Source organism: Chiloscyllium plagiosum, unplaced genomic scaffold (assembly GCF_037043375.1).
Source record: "Chiloscyllium plagiosum isolate Xiang-an unplaced genomic scaffold, Cpla_swu_hap1 HiC_scaffold_21, whole genome shotgun sequence".
Classification (NCBI taxonomy): domain Eukaryota; kingdom Metazoa; phylum Chordata; class Chondrichthyes; order Orectolobiformes; family Hemiscylliidae; genus Chiloscyllium; species Chiloscyllium plagiosum.
Genome location: NW_028270159.1, coordinates 21,510,316 through 21,530,478, shown reverse-complemented (window position 1 = coordinate 21,530,478; position 20,163 = coordinate 21,510,316). Strand labels below are relative to the sequence as shown.

At 43.5% G+C, this 20,163-nt stretch overlaps 1 protein-coding gene across 6 annotated transcripts in view; it reads left to right on the top strand.

The window, feature by feature from the left end:
• ralgps1 (Ral GEF with PH domain and SH3 binding motif 1) overlaps window positions 1-20,163 on the top strand; it is a 762,687-nt gene that overhangs the window by 585,869 nt on the left and 156,655 nt on the right. For all 6 annotated transcript variants that reach the window (XM_087998399.1, XM_087998397.1, XM_043720239.2 and 3 more), the window contains one exon: window positions 8,006-8,073. In XM_087998399.1, the coding sequence (XP_087854525.1) occupies window positions 8,006-8,073 (68 nt within the window). The remainder of the gene's footprint in view (window positions 1-8,005; window positions 8,074-20,163) is intronic.

The following is a 20,163-nucleotide window of genomic DNA, read 5'->3' as shown; positions in this document are numbered from 1 at the left end:
TTAGTCCTTAAATATCCAACCACAGCATCTGGAGGATTTTAAATCCAATTAATAAAAATGTTCTTGAAATGTCGTCTCTGTAATGAGACCATGAAGCTATGATCAACTGTCATAAACCCACCTGGTTCACTAATGCTCTTTGCACAAGGAAATCCTTACCGGAGTGAGATCAGGACATTGCTTGACTCTTCCTCTGATGCCTTCTAAAATGGCCAAGCAAGCAATTCAGTTCAAGGGCAACTTGGGATGGGCAATAAAAGCTGGCCTTGAAAACAATAACCACATTCCAGGAGAATAATGTCATTGGAAGAAAGGATTCTCTGGCTATCCACATCCTGACCTGAGTGATATCTGATAGGTTCAAGCTGAACAGCTGCCAGTGCGGAGGGTTTAAAACTCACCAGGATACAAACTGGGAACCCAGTGCAAGCGGGAAAGAACTTACAACAGATGTGTCAGCTGGCAGTGTGAAAATAATTGTCCGGTATCAACGATTTCCAACACAATCTCCATGAACACGAATGCTTTGATCTTTCAGTTTGAACTGGGAGTGTGATGTCTCTGCAAGAAGTTATGTCATTCCTAGTTGAAATAAGACTGTGCTTGAAAATAGCACCATGTCTGTTCCCTCGATGTTGTTAGTGATGCAGTGCTTCTCGAAGATGATTGCTAGTGAGAGTTTGGGCTCACGGCATTGCTTGTGGTACAGAACCCCACACTGTGTTCTTCCACGTTTTCCTTTGGATGGTGGTCCTCATGGTTAACCATATGTCAATCTGCATAGCATATGCTGCAGATAGTCAATTCCTTCTTTGAGCCAGATCGCTGAAATGTATTTACAAAGCTACCTATTTCAAGGCTATAATATCACAGCCTGACACACAGTCAACTTAACTGATGTTGCTGTACATAACACAAACACAACTGACTGACAACACAGATAGAGAGAGGGACTGAAGGTGACTTGGGTACCTTTATATCAGAACATCGCTATGTCTGGATATCATGAACTGTCTTAAAGATATCATTGCTGTCTGGTCTGCAATCTGTGCCTCATTCCAACAATGAAATCAAGAGCAGCCAAACTAGGCCTTGCATCCACCACTTTACAAAGATTCTGGGGTCTTTGTAGCCAACAATAATGCTTGTTAAGCTGATGTCCTGTCCACACGGAGATCCACTGTCTTTGAAAAACCACAAACATTCCACTTTTTAAAGGAAAGAACCCACAGTAGTGTTTCCATCTGCTCCTTGCTGTACTCTCAGTGGTTGCTCAAAGTATTATTAATGTAAGATGGGGCGTGGGGTGGGGGAAGGAATTCTGCTTTCACTGAAAAAGACACATTACAGGTTTACACTTCAAGCGATGGATGGAGCTCACACAAGGCTGGGTAGTGAATCCACAGTCTACTGCCTGCATAGCAGCAGACGTGTGTTGACAATTAAATACAATGTAGATTAAAATTGTCAATGGAATAGTTAATGAAAACTCATAATCTAATGTCTCCTTACCATTTTGTGAGCTGAGTCCTGAAAGATGGCTTTTTAAGAAACTTATTCATTTGTGGGATTGGGCATCACAGGCAAGGCTAAGGTCTATTGTCTGTCTCTAGCTGATCGGGCCTCTGATGAACTGGAGGAAATATAGAAAGTATCTACTCTTTCTGCTGGTGACCTATTTTGCATTGAGGGTCAAAGAGTAGCATTCGGACCCTGACCTGCATGTTCGATGCACCTAACTGCTGTTTCAGGAGAGCATCCTGGGATCTGGGATCAAAGCTATCCAGCAACCTAACTGCTCATTCAGCAAATGATCTCTAGTTTCTCCTCCTTTGTGTTATCAACTAGTTGACACGACAAAGGTGATCACCAAATTCACTCGGAAAGAAAGAACTTGCATTGATATAGCACCTTTCACAACCTCAGGATCTGGCAAAGCAATTTGCAGATGATCACAGACTTTTCAGTTGTCATCACCGACTAAATGAAACAGCCAATTTCAAATTCCACAAATACGATAATAACTAGATAACCAGTAGTTTGCTAACTAAACTTTTTGGTTTGTTAATTGAGGGAAAATATTGGCAAGGACCCTGAGGGATAACTCCACTGATCAGTGGGATCTCTTGCGTTCATCTGAGAGAACAGGCGGTTTAGCTTCTCGCAAATGAAATCTCTGGCTGGGACTTGAACCCACCAGCCTTCTGGCTCTGAGGTTCGCTGCCAACACCTGTTTGTTGCAGAGGTGGATCTCAAATTCATAGAAACCTTCCAGTGTGGGAGCAGGCCACACTGCTCCTCCAAAGAGCCTACCACTCCCCTCACCCCATTGCTGTAACCCTGTATGTCCCATGACAATTCACCTGACCCTCACTTCCCATTTCCCCTACCTGTATTTACCCCTGACTAATGCACCTAACGCCATGGGCAATTTAGCATGGGCAAACTAGCATAGCCAATTCACCTAAGCTGCACATTTTTGGACTGTGGGAGGAAACCGGAGCGCCTGGAGGAAACCCACGCAGACATGGGGAGAATATGCAAACTCCACACAGACAGTTGCCTGAGGCAGGAATTGAACCCGGGTCCCTGGTGCTGTGAAGCAGTAGTGCTAACCACTGAGCCACCGTGCCACCCTAATTCCTCTCTCCTGAGAGAGAGAATTTTATCATGAACTGAAACATGAAACATGCAGGAATTCTCAATGGTGTGAGCTTACTTCCAATAGGATGTTTTACCTTTATATGGCAATGCTTAAGTTATTTCCCATAACATAAGAAACCGGGTGTGGATACCATGGTATTGAAGAACCCAATGGTTATTTATTGCAATGAATTATATATACACATTACAGTCCTCAAAGACGTAGTGTCTTGACTAATTGTAAGCAAAAGACTTACAACAGAAGAGCATGTTTCTATCAGAGTGTCATGCTTTAAGTGATCTGAGGTAAGGTGGAGTCAGAGACTTCAATACTTCCAGCTCACGTGCGATGGTATAGTGGTGACAACTTGTCTTTTCAAGTTTAACAACCAGGAGGAATAGCACAACAGTGAGCAGCTTTAAAGGAAAAGGCGTGTTTGTTGTGGATGACACAGTGGCTCAGTGGTTAGCACTGCTGCCTCACAGTGCTAGGGACCTGGGTTCAATTCCCCTCTCAGGTTACTGTCTGTGTGGAGTTTGCACATTCTCCCTGTGTCTGCGTGGGTTCCTCTGGGTGCTCCGGTTTCCTCTCATTATCCAAAAATGTGCAGGTCAGGTTAATTGGCCGTGCTAAATTGCCCATAGTGTTAGGTGCATTAGTCAGGGGTAAATACAGCGTAGGCGAATGGGTTGGCTCTTCAGAGGGTCGATGTGGACTTGTTGGGCCAAAGGCAGAGGTGTTTCCATACTCTAGGAAATCTAATCTAAAGTATGATTTTGCTTCAGGTCCCCTGGGTGTTTGCAGGATTTACTGTTCACATATCCGATTTGCTGTGCTGTTGGTGTTTTGTAACATTTATTACAATCCTGGTCCAAGACAGTTACTCAGTCTTGTTAAAAACACTAATTGTGAGAGAGAGAATTTCAACCAAATTCAAAACTAGCAATAAGGCAGCAGGTGTGGTAATTGTGAACTATGAGAAAGTGAGGACTGCAAATGCTGGAGATCAGGGTTAAAAACTGTGGCGCTGGTAATGTAAAGCGGGTCAGGCAGCATCCGAGGAGCAGGAGACTCGACATTTCGGGCATATGCCCTTCATCAGGAGTGGGTGGGGTGGGGGAAGGTGCGTGGCGCGTATGTTGCTGAGTTGGATCTGGGATGATTTGGGGGGGATGGGAGGTGAGGAAACTGGTGAAATCAAGCTTGATGCCGTGCGGTTGGAGGGTCCCAAGCTGGTAGATGAGGCATTCTTCATCGAGGCATCGGTGGCTTGGATTTGTCTTCCACTTTGTGTACCTCTGCCCTTGAACCCCACCCCTCGAACTGCAGCAAGGATAGAACACCCCAGTCCTGACCTTTCACCCCACTAATCTCCAGATACGACACATTATCCTGCACCATTTCCACCACCTACAATCAGGCACCACCACCCGGGATATATTTCCCTCCCCACCCCTATCAGTATTCTGTAAAACCACTCTCTCCCTTGTTAGGTTCACACCCCCAACAACCACTCCTGGCACCTTTCCCTGCCGCCGCAAGGGGTGTAAACCTGCACCCACACCTCCACCTTCCATCTCACCTTTGTCCAAGACCCCAAAGGAAACTTCCACAGCCAGCAGAAATTTACCTGGCACCTTCAAACACTTCATCTACTGTGTCCATTGCTCTCGATGTGGTCTCCTCTACATTGGCGTAGACAGGGTGCCAACTTGCGGAATGTTTCGAACATCTCTGGGACATGCACCAAACAACCCCACTGCCCCATGGCTGACCACTTTAACTGCCCCTCCCACTCTGCCAAAGGCATAACAAGTCCTGGGCCTCCTCCACTGCCAATCCTAGCTGGAGGAAGAACACCTCATCTTCCACCTTGGGACCCTCCAACCACATGGCATCAACCTCGGTTTCAGCAGTTTCCTCATCTCCCCTTCCCCCACCTCATCCCAGTTCCACCTTCTAACTCGGCACTGCTCTCTGAAACTGTACAATCTGTCCATCTTCCTTCTCACCTATCCGTTCCAGCCTCCACTCTGACCTATCACCATCATGCCTTCCTAACTACCTTCTGCCCCCCCAGCCCCATTACCCCCCCCCATCCTATTTATCTCTCAGCAGCCCCTCCGCGCCCCACACTTTCCTGATGAAAGGTTTATGCTCAAAATATCAATTCTCTTGTCCCTTGGGAGCTGTCTGACCTGCTGTACTTTTCTAGCACCACACTTTTTGAACATGCTAACTATGGCAAACCATAAAAAGAGAAAATTAGTAATGGCGCGGTCATAGAAATATTTATCTTTAATAAACGTTGGTTATGAAATATTGGAACATGATCTTTCAATTAAGATGTTGTTTATAAATTGAATTTTTGCTTACATTCTCCAAAGTCTGTAAATATGCCTCAGTTTGACCCCTCTCAAGCTGTTTGATTTACAAAATAGGGAAGAAAGAGTTGCTTTCAATCCGGTTTGTGTATTACGTGCAATCTTTGACTTAGGCGCAAATCATTTGGGCTTATTTGGGCTCTGCCGATGTTTATACTCCTCTGACACTTCCCCATAGTTACATGTTTGGACTTGTTACTAAAGTATGCTCAGGTCTGGCGTAGGCCTTTCCATGAGACAAGAGGACACAATTCTGATCTCCCATCAGCATCACTTTTAAAAGTATTCAATTCGGGAGGTTTTGATAAAACTATAGACGGCGTGAGTTAGACTGCACCTAGAAGGCGGTCAACAATTTTGGCCCTCTTATCCAAAGAAAGGTATACAGGCATTGGGGGCAGTCCAGAGATGGTTCACTCTGTCCATCCTGAAATGGAGGGATTTTCTCATGAGGAGCGGTTGAGTAGCTTGGATTTGTACTCACTGGAGTTTAGAAGATTGAGAAAAGGCCTTATTGAAACACGTAAAATACCTGGAGGGCTTGACAGAGAAGATGCAGAGAAATCATTCCTCTTATGGGACAATCTAGGAGCAGAGACAATAATCTGAGAAGAGCTGCCCAGTTGGGAGAGAGATAGGGAGGGATGTCTTCTGAAGGGAGTGAATCTGTTGGGTTAGTGGGTCTGCATCATTTACTAAATTCAAGGCTGAGGTCATCAGACTTTTACTTGGCAAAGGCAATCAAGGGTTAGAAGGAAAAGGCAAGAAAATGGAATTGAGGGTTTCAGATCCACTATGTTCTCACTGAAAGGTAGAGCAGATTCACTGGGCTGAATGATCCACTTCTTCAATGTTTTATGGTTGTATGGTCCAAAGGTGAAGCATCAAAGAAACTTAGGCAAGGTTCTGGGCTGAGAGCCTCCATAGATTGGAAGGTCTGTTAGAGTTCTCATTAAGACATGGCCTTCATGGTATTTTAAGAAACTTTGACAGCCCAGTGCTGTTCAGCAGCAGCTCAAAGGCCTGCATTTCTGGTATCTATGTGTCTGTTGTTTCATCCTCCTTAATCCGTGCAGGGGCTTGGGGCTGGTGGGAAACAATAGAAGGGGTGGGCTGCTGAACCACACCTGTGAGATATGGCATACATACAAATGGGACAAAGACAAATTGCTGGAAAACTCAGCATGTCTGGCAGCATCTGTGGGGAGAAAGCAGAGTTACTGTTTCAGGTCCAAGTGACTCATCATCAGGACTGAAATATTTAGGGAGATTCTAGTTCAATTCTGGAGGGTTGGTGACCTTATTCCTACAGGACCATCCATTGAGCTTGATTTAAAAAAAAGTGAGGACAGTGTTGGACTTTGCTCTGATGCCTCTCCCAGTCAGTTAAACTGCTGTCAAGCTTGAGACCTCACCACAACATGCACTCACACCAGATCTCAGAATGAGCTAGCACATGTGGAATTATAAACTGGGCGAGCCAACTGTCTTATTGTTACAGCCCAACACAAGCCATTGCATTCAAGAGGTAGGGACAAAATCAAAAGCAGTTAATGTTCCAAGCTGCTATGTGTACAACTGCAACAGACTTTACAAACTGCTATGTGTACAACTGCAATAAACGTTCCTAGCTATTATATGTACATTTGCAGTAGATGTTCCAAGCTGTTGTATGTACAATTGCATGGATAGCTTGGCGAATCTGGGACTGTTCTCCTTGTAGAAGAGAAGATTAAAAGGAGATTTGTTAGAGGGGTTCAAGAACAAAAGGGGTCTGGCTAGAGAGGCCAGGGAGAAACCATTCCCATGGGCAGAAAGGTTGAGAGCCAGAGGACGCTGATTTAAGGTGATCAGGTAAAGGAATGATGCTGTCTTGAGGAAGATTATTAGGATCTGGAATGCACTGCTGAGAACGTAGTGGAGGCAAACTCGATTACAGCTTTCAAAGAGAATTGCATGGATATCTGAAAAGGGGAAAATTACAGGACGGTACAGGGAGTGGAGCTAGATGAGCTGATTGTGCAGAGAGCTGGCACAAATACAGTTAGCTTTGTGGCTTCCTGTACTGTAATCATATGATTCTTTAAGTAGGTTTTGAACCATAATGATTTGTTCATATACGCAAAGGTCACAGGAGAAAAAAAAATCATTACTTGAATAGTTATGACATTTAAAGAGTGACATTGCTGTGCCAAGTGGTTAATCATGAAGAAATAGAAATATTTTTCACATCTCGAGAAAGGACAGTAGGCTTCCCATATTTCAGAAAGTCTCCTCAGAGAAGTAACTTTCTGTGTTATATATAACGTGTAGAGAGAAGAGAGATGAATGGGTTTTCCTTTACTGAGGCATCAATCAGCGGCTCTTAAACTGGGTGCTGTGATCCCCCTGAAAGCTTGTACACCTTTTTGAAGGAGTTCAGGAGTTTCTGTGAAAGTGTGAGCCCAGGGCTGGGAGTGGAGTGAGAGCCCCTGAGTGCAGAGTTTGAAGGCTCTCTCTCTCACTGAGGGAGAGGGACATCCATGAAGGAATACATAGAGCAGCACAAATGTGTGAAACTTTTCTCAGAAGCAACATTACGTACATCATTTTTTGGATTGTGTAGAGCCCTTGTTTAGATGGCAGGTTTGTGATTACTATTGGGTTTGAAAAGAAGTTATTCAACCAAAACTAAATCTCTCAACCACTGGTATCATCTATCTATCATCATCTTCTGAACTATTTCTGTAGCTCTCACAGGATTACCCTTGTTCCTACTGGGACAATTGAGATCAGATGTGTGTTTTATGCCTGATGTCACAAAGACCAACAACTGTCTTTACAATCATCTACGCTTTGAGAGAAAAAAGTGTGCTTCCTGCTTAATCCGTAGAGGAAAATTGAACATTTTCTGTTTTCCTTTCTGTGATCAATGAGCCCACACAGATTAACTGAAGCCTTGTGTTTTTTTTTCCTCTCTCTTTCACTTGATGTATAGATTATCTTTGAAGATAGAACCAGGGAACAGTTCACCCCGTCTGGTCTCCTCCAGAGAGGACCTGGCAGGTAAGAAAAAGCATTTCAGAAATTAATCCCCTTGGATTTCTGTGTAAGAGCTGAAGACGCCATGACACAAGTTACTGCCTGTGAATTTCCACTTGGTATTTCACGCACACAGTATTGGCTAAATGCAGCCAGGATTATTTTAGCCATGCGCCTTTGTCTGCCTTAGTGGCAGAAATTGGTACTTTGCCGCAATCGGGTTTACAACAAATGTGTTTTGATTGAAATAGGATCAAGGAGCAGTGTGATAAACAGACATGGATTTTCTCTTGGCTGATTTGCAAATGTATTCATGCTGCTTGAGATAAACAACAAAAGGTCAATTGTTTGCTGAACGGTACGTATCTGGTCTGTGATACATAAGATTCAAATACAATCATTTGTTATGTACACAGACAGATTTAGCAATCTGGCAAAAAGGAATAAGAAGTGATTTTCTACACGAGGCCTTTTTTTTTCTCTCTGCCATGCTCGAAGTGGCCCTGTGACTTTTCCGCAACCAACTGCAAAATAATTCCTTAATTACGCCTTCCTGGAAGTCATAGAGAGCAATTTCTACAGTAATGACATCAATCAAAGTAATTATCACATTGGATTTAAGTACTGTTAGCATTGCTGTAAGTTTTGTGACTGATGTGTGTACATAGTCTCAGTTGTAATGGGTGGTTTGCAGTAAGTAATAAGAATATAGGTTAATAGAGGAAGCCTATGGGGATTTAAGTAGCACTTGTGCTTGCTTACATGGTTTATAGTGTCACTTAAATTGCAGCTTTTATTGCGCCCGTTTAATAATTCCTGGTCAGGCGTGAGTCAGTTCCTAGTTGGGGCAATTGCGTTTGATTCCCTTTACTCTGAGCCAGTTGCATGGCCGCTCAAGGACAAAGGCTATCTGTTAATTGATGGAGGTACCTCTCAGTGGAAGTAAATCATTAAATGTTTGAATGGGAGCAGGTGCTGAAGAAAGCCATCACCATCAATAGGAGACATTATTACTGCCATGCATTAATTTCCTGTCACTGAGACTTCAGGGCTTATGTTTAGTCCAGGTATTAACTACTTATTGCAAGCAACTGTTTCCATCTGATTGGTAGTTTGTACAAAAGAGGACTGTAAAGTGGAACTTATGGCTTGCGGTTTGTGGTTTTGCCTATCTTGCTATAAACCTCATGTTTTGGGAAGTCATATTGAGCCCTGTGTCTTTGCGCTGCCTTGTCGCTGCCAATTTGCTGAGCTTTCAACAAAAGATTTATTTACATATAAAATTAAAAATCAAAAGCAAAAAAAGCCTGACTTCCAGATGTTTGCAAGCTGACTGCAGGGCCTGGCTTGCTTCAGATGCTAATCCTGGTTCATGAGATCGGCTGGGATGGGTTGAGCTCTGTAATCCAAGAGCCAATGTATCCAGTTGGGGATTGAGAAGATACTCACTCCAGGAACTTACAGTGGACAGAGTGACAGATTTATGACTGTTCATGTCAGCTCAGAAACTCACTGCCAACATGAGTTCTTGGCAGAATTGCAGTAGTTCCACAAAAAAATGTGCCCCGTGCTATAATTTTACACGAGATAGCATTCAAAGAGATGGCATTTGTCACAGAGCTTTGAGCAATAGGAGCTCATCTTTGGAATTTGAGCCTTTCTTAATTCATCGTCCATGCTACCTGCATCTTTTCCTTACAATATCATGTAATTAAGGTCCGTGAAAACAATCTGCATTCACCTCACCACCCAAATTATTGGATTTTGTTCCTGTCAAAGCTCTGCCGCAACAGCAACTTGCGTTCATATAGCACCTTGAATGTAGTAAAACATTCAAAAAAGCTTTATGGAACAAAATGTGACCGTTGAGTTGCACAAAGAGTTAAGAGAACAGATGCCCAGGAGCTTTGTCAAAGAGGTAGACTATATTGAGTATCTCAAAAGAGAATGGAGGGATACAAAGATTGTTGTAGTGAATTTCAGATATGGGGGGGCTGGGCTCCTGATGGTACAGTCACCAATAGAGTGATGACAACATCAGGGATTCACAAAGCGCCAGAACTTGGAAAACACAGAGTGCTTCATGGTATTGTTAAGTTGGGGAACAAGTCAGTGATAGAGGAAGGCAAGGCCAGGGATAGGATTTGAAAACAAGAATGGAAAATTTGAAGTCAAAGTATTGTTACAACACGGCGGTGAACCCTTCTGCTAATTAAACCAAACACCAAGAAAAGCTCACTTTGCCTCATAATCTGTTGAAATCAGTGATAGAGAACTCTCCCATTCCATTATTTGATGGAAATAATACCAATTTACTCTTTAGCTCTCAAAGTGAACATTAAAAAACAACTATTCACAACTCTAAGTCCCCTTTCTCTTAACTGCTTATTACCTGCCTTCAACTCTATAACAATGCACTGTTCCAATAAAACTCTTATTAAAACTGCATCAACTTAATTTCAAAACTATACAACGGATGTTGTCTCCAGTGTCTGTCTTCTTCCAGCTGAAGATCTCCCTTGTTCATATCCTTTCTTTTTACTACGAGTATGTTTCATATGGAAAGGTACCTTTGATAGTGTTTCCTAATTTCATGGGTCTCTTTCGATGGCAGTTGCTCTGTCTCCAATTTGCAAAATGCCTGCATTTTTATATCGGAGAAAGTGAGGACTGAAGATGCTGGGGATCAGAGCTTAAAAATGTGTTGCTGGAAAAGCACAGCAGGTCAGGCAGCATCCAAGGAGAAGGAGAATCGACGTTTCGGGCATAAGCCCTTCTTCAGGAATGAGGAGGGTGTGCCAAGCAGGCTAAGATAAAAGGTAAGGAGGAGGGACTTGGGGGAGGGACGTTGGGAATGCGATAGGTGGAAGGAGTTTAAGGTGAGGGTGATAGGCCGGAGAGGGGGTGGGGGCGGAGAGGTCAGGAAGAAGATTGCAGGTCAAGAAGGCAGTGCTGAGTCTGAGGGTTGGGACTGAGAAAAGGTGGGGGGAGAGGAAATGAGGAAGCTGGAGAAATCCGTATTCGTCCCTTGTGGTTGGAGGGTTCCTAGGCGGAAGATGAGGCGCTCTTCCTCCAGGCGTCATGTTGCCATGGTCTGGCGATGGAGGAGGCCAAGGATATGCGGAGGCCAAGGACCTGCATGTCCTTGGCAGAGTGGGAGGGGGAATTAGTGTTCAGCCATGGGGCGGTTGGGTTGGTTGGTGCGGGTGTCCCAGAGGTGTTCTCTGAAATGTTCCGCAAGTAGGCGGCCTGTCTCCCCAATGTATAGGAGGCCACATCGGGTGCAGCGGATGCAGTAAATGATTGTGTGGGGGTGCAGGTGAATTTCTGATGGATATTGAAGGATCCCTTGGGGCCTTGGAGGGAAGTGAGGGGGGAGGTGTGGGCGCAAGTTTTGCATTTTTTCTAGTTGCAGGGGGAGGTGCCGGGAGTGGAGGTTGGGTTGGTGGGGGGTGTGGATCTGACAAGGGAGTCGTGGAGGGAGTGGTCTTTCTGGAACGCTGATAGGGGTGGGGAGGGAAATATATCCTTGGTGGTGGGGTCTGTTTGGAGGTGGCGGAAATGACGAAGGATGATCCGATGTATCTGAAGGTTGGTGGGGTGGTAGGTGAGGACCAGTGGAGTTCTGTCCTGGTGGTGATTGGAGGGTAGGGGCTCAAGGGCGGAGGAGCGGGAAGTGGAGGAGATGCAGTGGAGAGCTTCGTCAATCACGTCTGAGGGGAAATTGCGGCCTTTGAAGAAGGAGGCCATCTGGGTTGTTTGGTATTGGAATTGGTCCTCCTGGGAGCAGATGCGGCGAAAGTAAAGGATTTGGGAATATGGGGTGGCATTCTTACAGGGGGCAGGGTGGGAAGAGGTGTAATCTAGGTAGCTGTGGGAGTCAGTCGGTTTATAGTATACGTCCGTGTTGAGTCGGTCGTCCGAGATAGAGATAGAGTGGACTGTTCCGCAGCTACACTGGCACCACCCCCCCACCTTTTCCTCCGCTACCTTGATGACTGTATCGGCTCAACTCAACTGGGTTTTAGTATCCTCGGTCATAATTTAAACTAATTATTTAAATTTGAATTGTTGTCAAAACAGCAACCAACTTGGTATCCATTTCACAGACAAATGTTACATATTTTCAATTTTCCAGTACACTCTGAGACTGCTAGCTAGTCATATGACAGGTGATTGTAAGCTATCAGTGGAAAACAGCATTCACTTTCTCTTAAAGATACAGTACACACCTTCAACTTCATAATAGTATTGTTGGACCAGGTAGGACCAATTTATGGCTACAATGTGGGGGAACAGGAGTTGCTATCTTTTAGAATCTGGGTTTTGGAAGAGCTGACATTCAGTACTGAATTGATACAGGTACAAATGTGTAAAATTTCTCCGAAACTTCCAAGATGTATTGGAGAATGTTGTTCATTATCCAATCATGTTGTGTCATTGGTTGCAATGTGGAACTGTTGCATGGTTTGAATGTTCAAAGTGGTTCTTGAGTATGGCACAGATGATTCAACTGACCAAATAATGTCCTGAATGGGATGCCAGAAAACATGGAACCAATGTCATAACCTTCACTTTGTATTCTGCTTGATGTATAAAACCAACTTTTGAGCAAAGCTCAAGTATTTTTGGATGAAAACCAGAGGTAAATGAGCCGCTAAGGAGGTTGATGTTACCTTCTTTGTAGATAGCGCTTTCCAGATGCACAACTATTTCTGTCTAGAAGGACAAGGGCAGTAGATACATGGGAACATCATCTTCAAGTTTCCTTCAAGCCACTCACCATCCTGACTTGGAAATAGATCAATGTTCCATCATCATTGCTGGGTCAAATTCCTGGAATTCTGTGGAATATCTAGTCAAGGAAGAAGGAAGCTTACCTAAGGTTGAGGAAGCAAGGATCAGACAGGGCTGTAGAGGGTTCCAATGTGGCCAGGACAAAACTGAAGAATGGACTTAGGAGAGCTAGAAGGGTGCATGAAAAAACCTTGGCAGGATTAAGGAAAACCCCTAGGTGTTCTACGTTTATGTAAGGAACAAGTGAGGTTCAGGCCGGAGTGAGGTTAGGGCTGTTCAGAGATAGTGGTGGGAACTTGTGCCTGGAGCTGGAGGAGGTAGGGGAGCTCCTGAATGAATACTTTGCTTCAGTATTCACTAGTGAGAGAGACCTTGTCATTTGTGAGGACAGCATGAAACAGGCTGATATGCTCATCAGATTGATGTTAAGAAAGAGGATGTGCTGAAAATTTTGAAAAAAAGGATGATAGATAAGTCCCAGGGCCAGACAGGATAAAACCAAGATTACTACAGGAAGCGAGAGAAGAGATTGTGCCTTCAGCGATGATCTTTGTGTCCTCATTGTCTGCTGGAGTAGTACCAGATGATTGGACGTGGCAAATGTTATTCCCTTTTACCAGAAAGGGAATAGGGATAACCCTGGGAATTACAGACCAGTCAGTCTTAAGTCAGTGGTGGGCAAGTTATTGGAGAGGATTCTGAGAGACAGGATTTATTTGGAAAAGCGTAGTTTGATTAGAGATAGTCAGCATGGCTTTGTGAGGGATAGGTCATGCCTCAAAAGCCTTATTGAATTCTTTGAGGGTGTGACAAAACACATTGATGAAGATAGAGCAGTGGATGTGGTGTACATGGACTTTAACAAGGCGTTTGATAAGGTTCCCCATGGTAGGCTCATTCAGTAAGTAAGGAGACATGGGATGCAGGGAAATTTGGCTGTCTGGACACACAATTGGCTGGCCCATAGACGACAGAAGGTGGTGGTAGAAGATGGAAAGTATTCAGCCTGGAGCTAGGTGACCAGTGATGTTCCCCAAGGATCTGTTCTGGGACCTCTGCTCTTTGTAATTTTTATCACTGACTTGGATGAGGAAGTGGAAGGGTGGGTGATTAAGTTTGCTGATGACACAAAGGTTGCTGTTGTGGATAATGTCAGTTGCAACAGGACATTGACAGGATGCAGAATTGGGCTGAGCAGTGGCAGATGGAGTTCAACCTGAAAAAGAGTGATGTGATTCATTTTGGAAGGTTCAAATTTAAATTCAGAATACAGAGTTAAAGACAGGATTCTTGGCAGTATGAAGGAACAGAGGGATCTTGGGGTCCACATCCATAGATCCCTCAAAGTTGCCACCCAAGGTGATAGGGTCGTTAAGAAGACGTATGGCGTTTTGGCTTTCACTCACAGGAGGATTGAGTTTAAGAGCCATGAGATTATGCTGCAGCTCTATAAAGCCCTGGTTAGACCACACTTGGAATATTGTGTTCAGTTCTAATTGCCTCATGAAAGGAAGCATGTGGAAGCTTTAGTGACAGTGCAGAGAAGATTTACCAGGATGCTGCCTGGACTGAAGGGAATGTCTTATGAAGAAAGGCTGAGGAGGCTGGGGCTTTTCTCATTGGACCAATGAAGGATGACAGATGACTTGGTAGAGGTGTACAAGACAATGAGAGGCATAGATAGAGTGGATAGCCAGCGACTTTGTCTCAGGGTGGAAATGGCTATCACGAGGGCGCATCATTTTAAGATGATTAGAGGAAGGTTTAGGGGAGATGTCAGAGGTAGGTTCTTTAAACAGAGAGTGGTGGGTGCGTGGAATGCACTGCTGGCAGTGGTAGACATTTAAGTGACACTTGGATAGTCACTATCACTATAGATGATAGTAAAATGAAGGATATGTAAGTTAGTTTGATCTTGGAGTAGGATAAAAAGTCGGCACAACATCGAAGACTGAAGGGTCGATACTGTGCTGTACTGTTCTATGTTCTAGGTTCTAAGGGGATTGTGGGTAACCTACAACAATTCAAGAAGGCAGCTCACCACAACCTTCTCAAGGTCAACTAGGGACAGGGAATAGATACTGGTCTGCCAGCAATACCCACATTCCATGAGTAAATTGTAATAAATTACTCCATAATCTTTGCTGTTTGAAAAATTACTTTCTAAAGTTTTGAGGTTGGAGTATTAATATAGTCCACCACTGATATTGAGGATTCTGAATCAGCAGTAACTTGAGGTGGAAAATGTGGTTAACATGGTACCAGAATGTTTGTCTGGACAGCTTTCAATTTTCAAACAATTAAACCCATTTCAAATGGCTGCAAAAATGGAATGACAGTAAACTCTCTTAGCAAGGAGTGAATTAGTTCAGCAGAGTGGTCATATTTCAGCTGATGGATGCTGAATTTCCTGATCTATGACATGAACCTTTGTGGTTCTCCTGACATAATGAATGTCAGCTGCTGCATCTGTGGGAAGTTACTGCCTGGTATTATTAATTTTCAAATTGTTTGAAATAATTTCCACATCAGATGGGGGCACTGTTCGTCATGTGGGCTTCATCACCAGGTTTCAGTCTTGACTCGTGTTTGTAATAAAGATTGCTAGTGCATCACATCTTGCAAAAACACGACCTGCCAGTTGTGTTTGGAGAAGGTCAAATATATGCTGAAAGTCCTGGCTTTGTCTGCAGTGGGGAGGGAGGGTGCTTGTATCCTTTGAATCGGTAATATGGGAACAAATGTTGTGAACAGTACACATTTTTCAACTTTGTAAAATAATGCTGACACTGCACTAACTTGACTTGTGGAATATTTTTGAAGTAGCTTTCCTTTCTTCCTTTGGTCAGGCAAGGACGGAGTGTGAAACCAGCAGCAGAAAGAATAAAGCAAAAAACTTGCCACAATCTGAGAAATCCCTTAATCACAGCTGACAAATCCATCACTTTTGTCTTTAATTCCTAAGGGTTTCCATTAATCTTTATCAATCTCCAGCAGCACAACTTTACACATACACATATAAGCTGGATATTTTGTATTTATGATAGTAACCAAGCAGCCTTGGTATCTGAGCTTCATAATTTACAGCTGGTACATATCCAGGCCACCCCATACCATCCTGTTGCGTTGTTATTGATGGAAATAATTAACAAGTGGGTGTGCTGTAGATGAGGTGTAGAAATGTGGAGCATATATTTCCAATGACTACCACCCAGTGGCCCTAATCTCGGTGGTCATGAAGTGCTTTGAAAGGCTGGTCATGTCATTAATCAACTCCAGCTTCCCCACTACTCTTGACCCACTCCAATTTGCCAATCGGAATAACAGATCCATGTCAGATGCCATATCACTTGCCCTTCACTCCTCCTTAGAACAAATTGACACCAAGCACGGCTACATAAGAATCCTACTCATTGACTACAGTTCAGCCTTCAACACTATTGTCCCCTCAAGACTGATTACTAAACTTAATGATCTCTGACTAAGCCCCAATCTCTGCAACTGGATCCTCAGTTTTCTGACCCACAGGCCACAATCAGTGAAGTTTGGGGACAATATTTCATTGTCACTAACACTCAACACTGAAGCCCCCCAGGGTGTGTACTCAGCCCCTGCTGTACTCACTGTATACCCATGACTGCGTCACCAAATACCAGACTAATGCCATTTACAAGTTCGCTGATGACACCACCATAGTCAGTCGATTCTCAGATGGCGATGAAACAGACTACAGACGGGAGGTGGAAGATCTGGAAAAATGGTGCACTCAGAACAACCTAGCTCTCAGTGCCAGCAAAACCAAGAAACTCATTATTGACTTTCGGCAGGATGTTACTCATGCCTCCCTACACATTAACAACAGAGGTGGAACGAGTGAGAGTGTCAAGCTCCTGGGAGTGATTATCCACAGCAAGCTTTCTTGGACTCTTTGTGTGGATGCACTGGTTACAAAGGCCCAATGACGTCTCTTCTTCCTCAGGTGGCTGAGGAAATTTGGCATGACGTCGAATACCCTTGCCAACTTTTATAGGTGCGCCATCGAGTGCATTCTGTCTGGATGTACCACTACCTGGTATGGCAACTGTACCATTACAGAGAGTGGTGAACTCGGCCCGGACAATCACACAGGCCAACCTCCCATCTATAGAATCCATTTACCAGGCCCGCTGTCAAGGAAAGGCCGCCAGCATTCTCAAAGATCCATCCCACCCTGACAATGTTTTTGTACAACCTCTACCATCGGGGAGAAGGTACAGAAACCTGAACACACGCATCAGTCGGTTTTGCAACAGTTTCTACCCTACTGTTGTTAGAATACTGAATGGACTCACAAACTCTTAACATTCGCCTGTACCTGTGTTTTTGGTTTTGCCGCTGTTTACCTAGTATTTACTATCTATGCTACTTAACTCTGTGATCTGCCTGTATTGCTCACAAGGCAAAGCTTTTCACTGTGCCTCGGTACATGTGACAATAAATTCAATTCAATTCAATGTTTTATTTTTCTCCTGTAACCTTCCATTACTGCTCTCATGGAACAAAAGTTGGAGCAGTCTTTGGAATGTTTAGAAATGTTGATAACTCATCTCAGATACTCCTGTTTATTCCAAAAAGCCACTTGCTGAAGGATAGATGTGGAGCCAATCTTTTTGCACTTCTACATCTATTTGCAGAATTTCAAACATTTCCATTGTCTTTGCTATGCATGGAGAAAATGAGGACTGCAGATGCTAGAGATCAGAGTCGAGAGTGTGGTGCTGGAAAAGCACAGCAGGTCAGGCAGCATCTGAGGAGCAGTGGAATCGATGTTTCGAGCATAATCCTGAAACGTCGATTCTCTTGCTCCTTGGATGCTGCCTCACCTGCTGTGCTTTTCCAGCACCACACTCTCAACTCTTTGCCATGGATACTTGGCTTAGAGAAAAGACCGATAGAAGCATAAGTTAGGGATTTTTTTTTTGTTTTGACATCTGAACTGATTTGCTGATTTTTGTTTGGCCTTTTCAAGAGATTATAGTAAGATTTTTTTTCTCTGTGATCTGTTTTAACAATGTTCCAGTGTTTATTTGGACAGTGTAAAGAGGTATGATTTGCTTGAAGCCTCTCTTATTAGTACTTAGGGATCTGCCTGATTGACATTTTTTATGATGTAAGAACAGTAGTTCTTTTTCTCAGTAAACAGTTATGAATAGATGTTATTTTCCTTAGTATTGCCACATTTGAAATTATTATTAAATAACTCCTACGTAATCACTATGTAGATAGCACATTCAGGGAAAGGACATAAAATGGAAATGAGCTGGCCTGGGAATATGAAGGGCCATGGGAAATGCGAAAAGAGTGTGAGCAGCTGTGGAACCTGAGTAATGGGTCAGGTAGTTTGAGGGCTGAGGGGTAGAGAGTCTTGTTTTATTGCTCCCAGGTTTGAAGTTCAGAAAATTGATGTGGGCTTTCTGACCACCTACCTCAGTTCTCTCCTGTACCTTTGGCTGCCTAGGATCTGTTTCCAAGATCAGTGAGCCTGATCTGCCTCCCCAGAGTGCAAATTCTGACAGAGGTGGGTCTGTCAGAATCTCCCAACTCAAACGTATCTGCCTCAATCACCAAGTACAGCCTGACCTTCAGTCGCTGTCACCTCAATCTCCAGTTCACAAAAGTCCCAAATTCAATAATCTGGTCATTGCCAATGACTTGGGTAGTTTCCCTTCTTCTTCCTGCCGAAATAATTTTAGAAAATCATTGTAGGGCTTATCCTATACTATATATATAGGATTATAATGTAAAATATATATTGAATTTTTTTCCTACTGGTGCTGCATAGCCACATATTTACCTTGAGGTTGATATGCAGACAGTTTTGCACAGGGACGGAAAACAAATAGAGGGAACTTGGCTCCTAATTAACAATTGGAGGGTTAAAGTCATACTGATGAAACAAGAGGAAAAAAGGTGAGAAAATCTACTCAGCTGAATGCCCCCCAAAAGCTTCACAGAAATCAGACCTCGGTGACTTATCCGGTGTGTTTATGCAGGAAATTGGTGGATTTTTTTTCTCTCTGAGGTTTAACCCAGCACCGGGAGCCAGTTGGAGACACTGGTTACGTCGTGTGTTTAGTTAGAGAACAGGAGCAGAATTCAGGTTTCAAACCCCATGGAAAGAATATTGTCTGAAAGTACACTACAGCTTTCAAACATTCTCGGCACTAGTGCACTCGAAGATAACGCAATTCAGCTTCCACAAACAAAAGACGTCATGTTTGTTGGGTAATGGGTACAAGTTAAAACATTTACTGGCATATAATTCCAACCAATATCACAGATGGGTAAACTGAAGCTATGAGGCAGCAGATGATTGGAATTTTCCATAGGAATTAATAGACGCTGTTAAAATAGCTGGTGTTAAAGAATCTGGAAATCGACATCTGTTCTTGTCTTCATTGCAGTGTTTAGCACAATAATCTCAAACTGCAGCAAGCCTTTAACGTCTTACATTTTCGTCAATGTAATTCTTTTAAGGATTGTGGGTTTTTCTTTAAAGAGTTTATGAGACCAACCTAGCAGAGTGCTGAAGCTTAGAAACTGCCACGTAATAATCATAGTTTCCCACATACAGCTTTCCACATTCCAAAGGAGGTGGCTCATTGGTGATAATTTGTGCCTTTTCCTAAATCTGACCATACCATCACACACAAATCGGGCAGCCCTGAGGTGAGTTTCTGATGGCCTTACAGCCAGGTACATGTGGAGACCCACGTTCAGCAGCTGGTGAATTTTAAAGTATAATTTTCCTTTTTGCCTTATGTATTCTTTTCTGTGGACCAGCCTCTGCACCCCTTCCCAGCCCTGTGTCAGACCCTTGTCAAGTGTAGGTACAAGGCTCATTTTGTTAATAGGCACATGTGATATTATAATGTGACTGCACCATCTGTCCACTGTTCCTTATTTTAAATATCACTCATCAGGCTCAAGGCAGTGGGCATGAGAAGGCTAGTCTCTGCGTTCTGTGAAATATTGCATCGTCTCATTCTATGAATGAATGAATGAATGATTTGCGAATGAATGATTTTATTGTCCCTTCTGTTTTACAGTGTGAAAAACAAAAAAATACAGTGAAAAGCTTTTCCAATGTCGCTGCCATCCAGTGCCATTTTGAATAGTTTTAAGAATAAATAACAAAATGTAGCTTAAAGAGTCCATTGGTCCAGAGCCTGCTCATCATCAATGAAGCCTGTACTGCCATCCCTTCCCCAACACTGTCTATACCAGACCCAACCGACAGTGAAGTCACTGATCCTCAGAAGTCATCCTTCACCACTG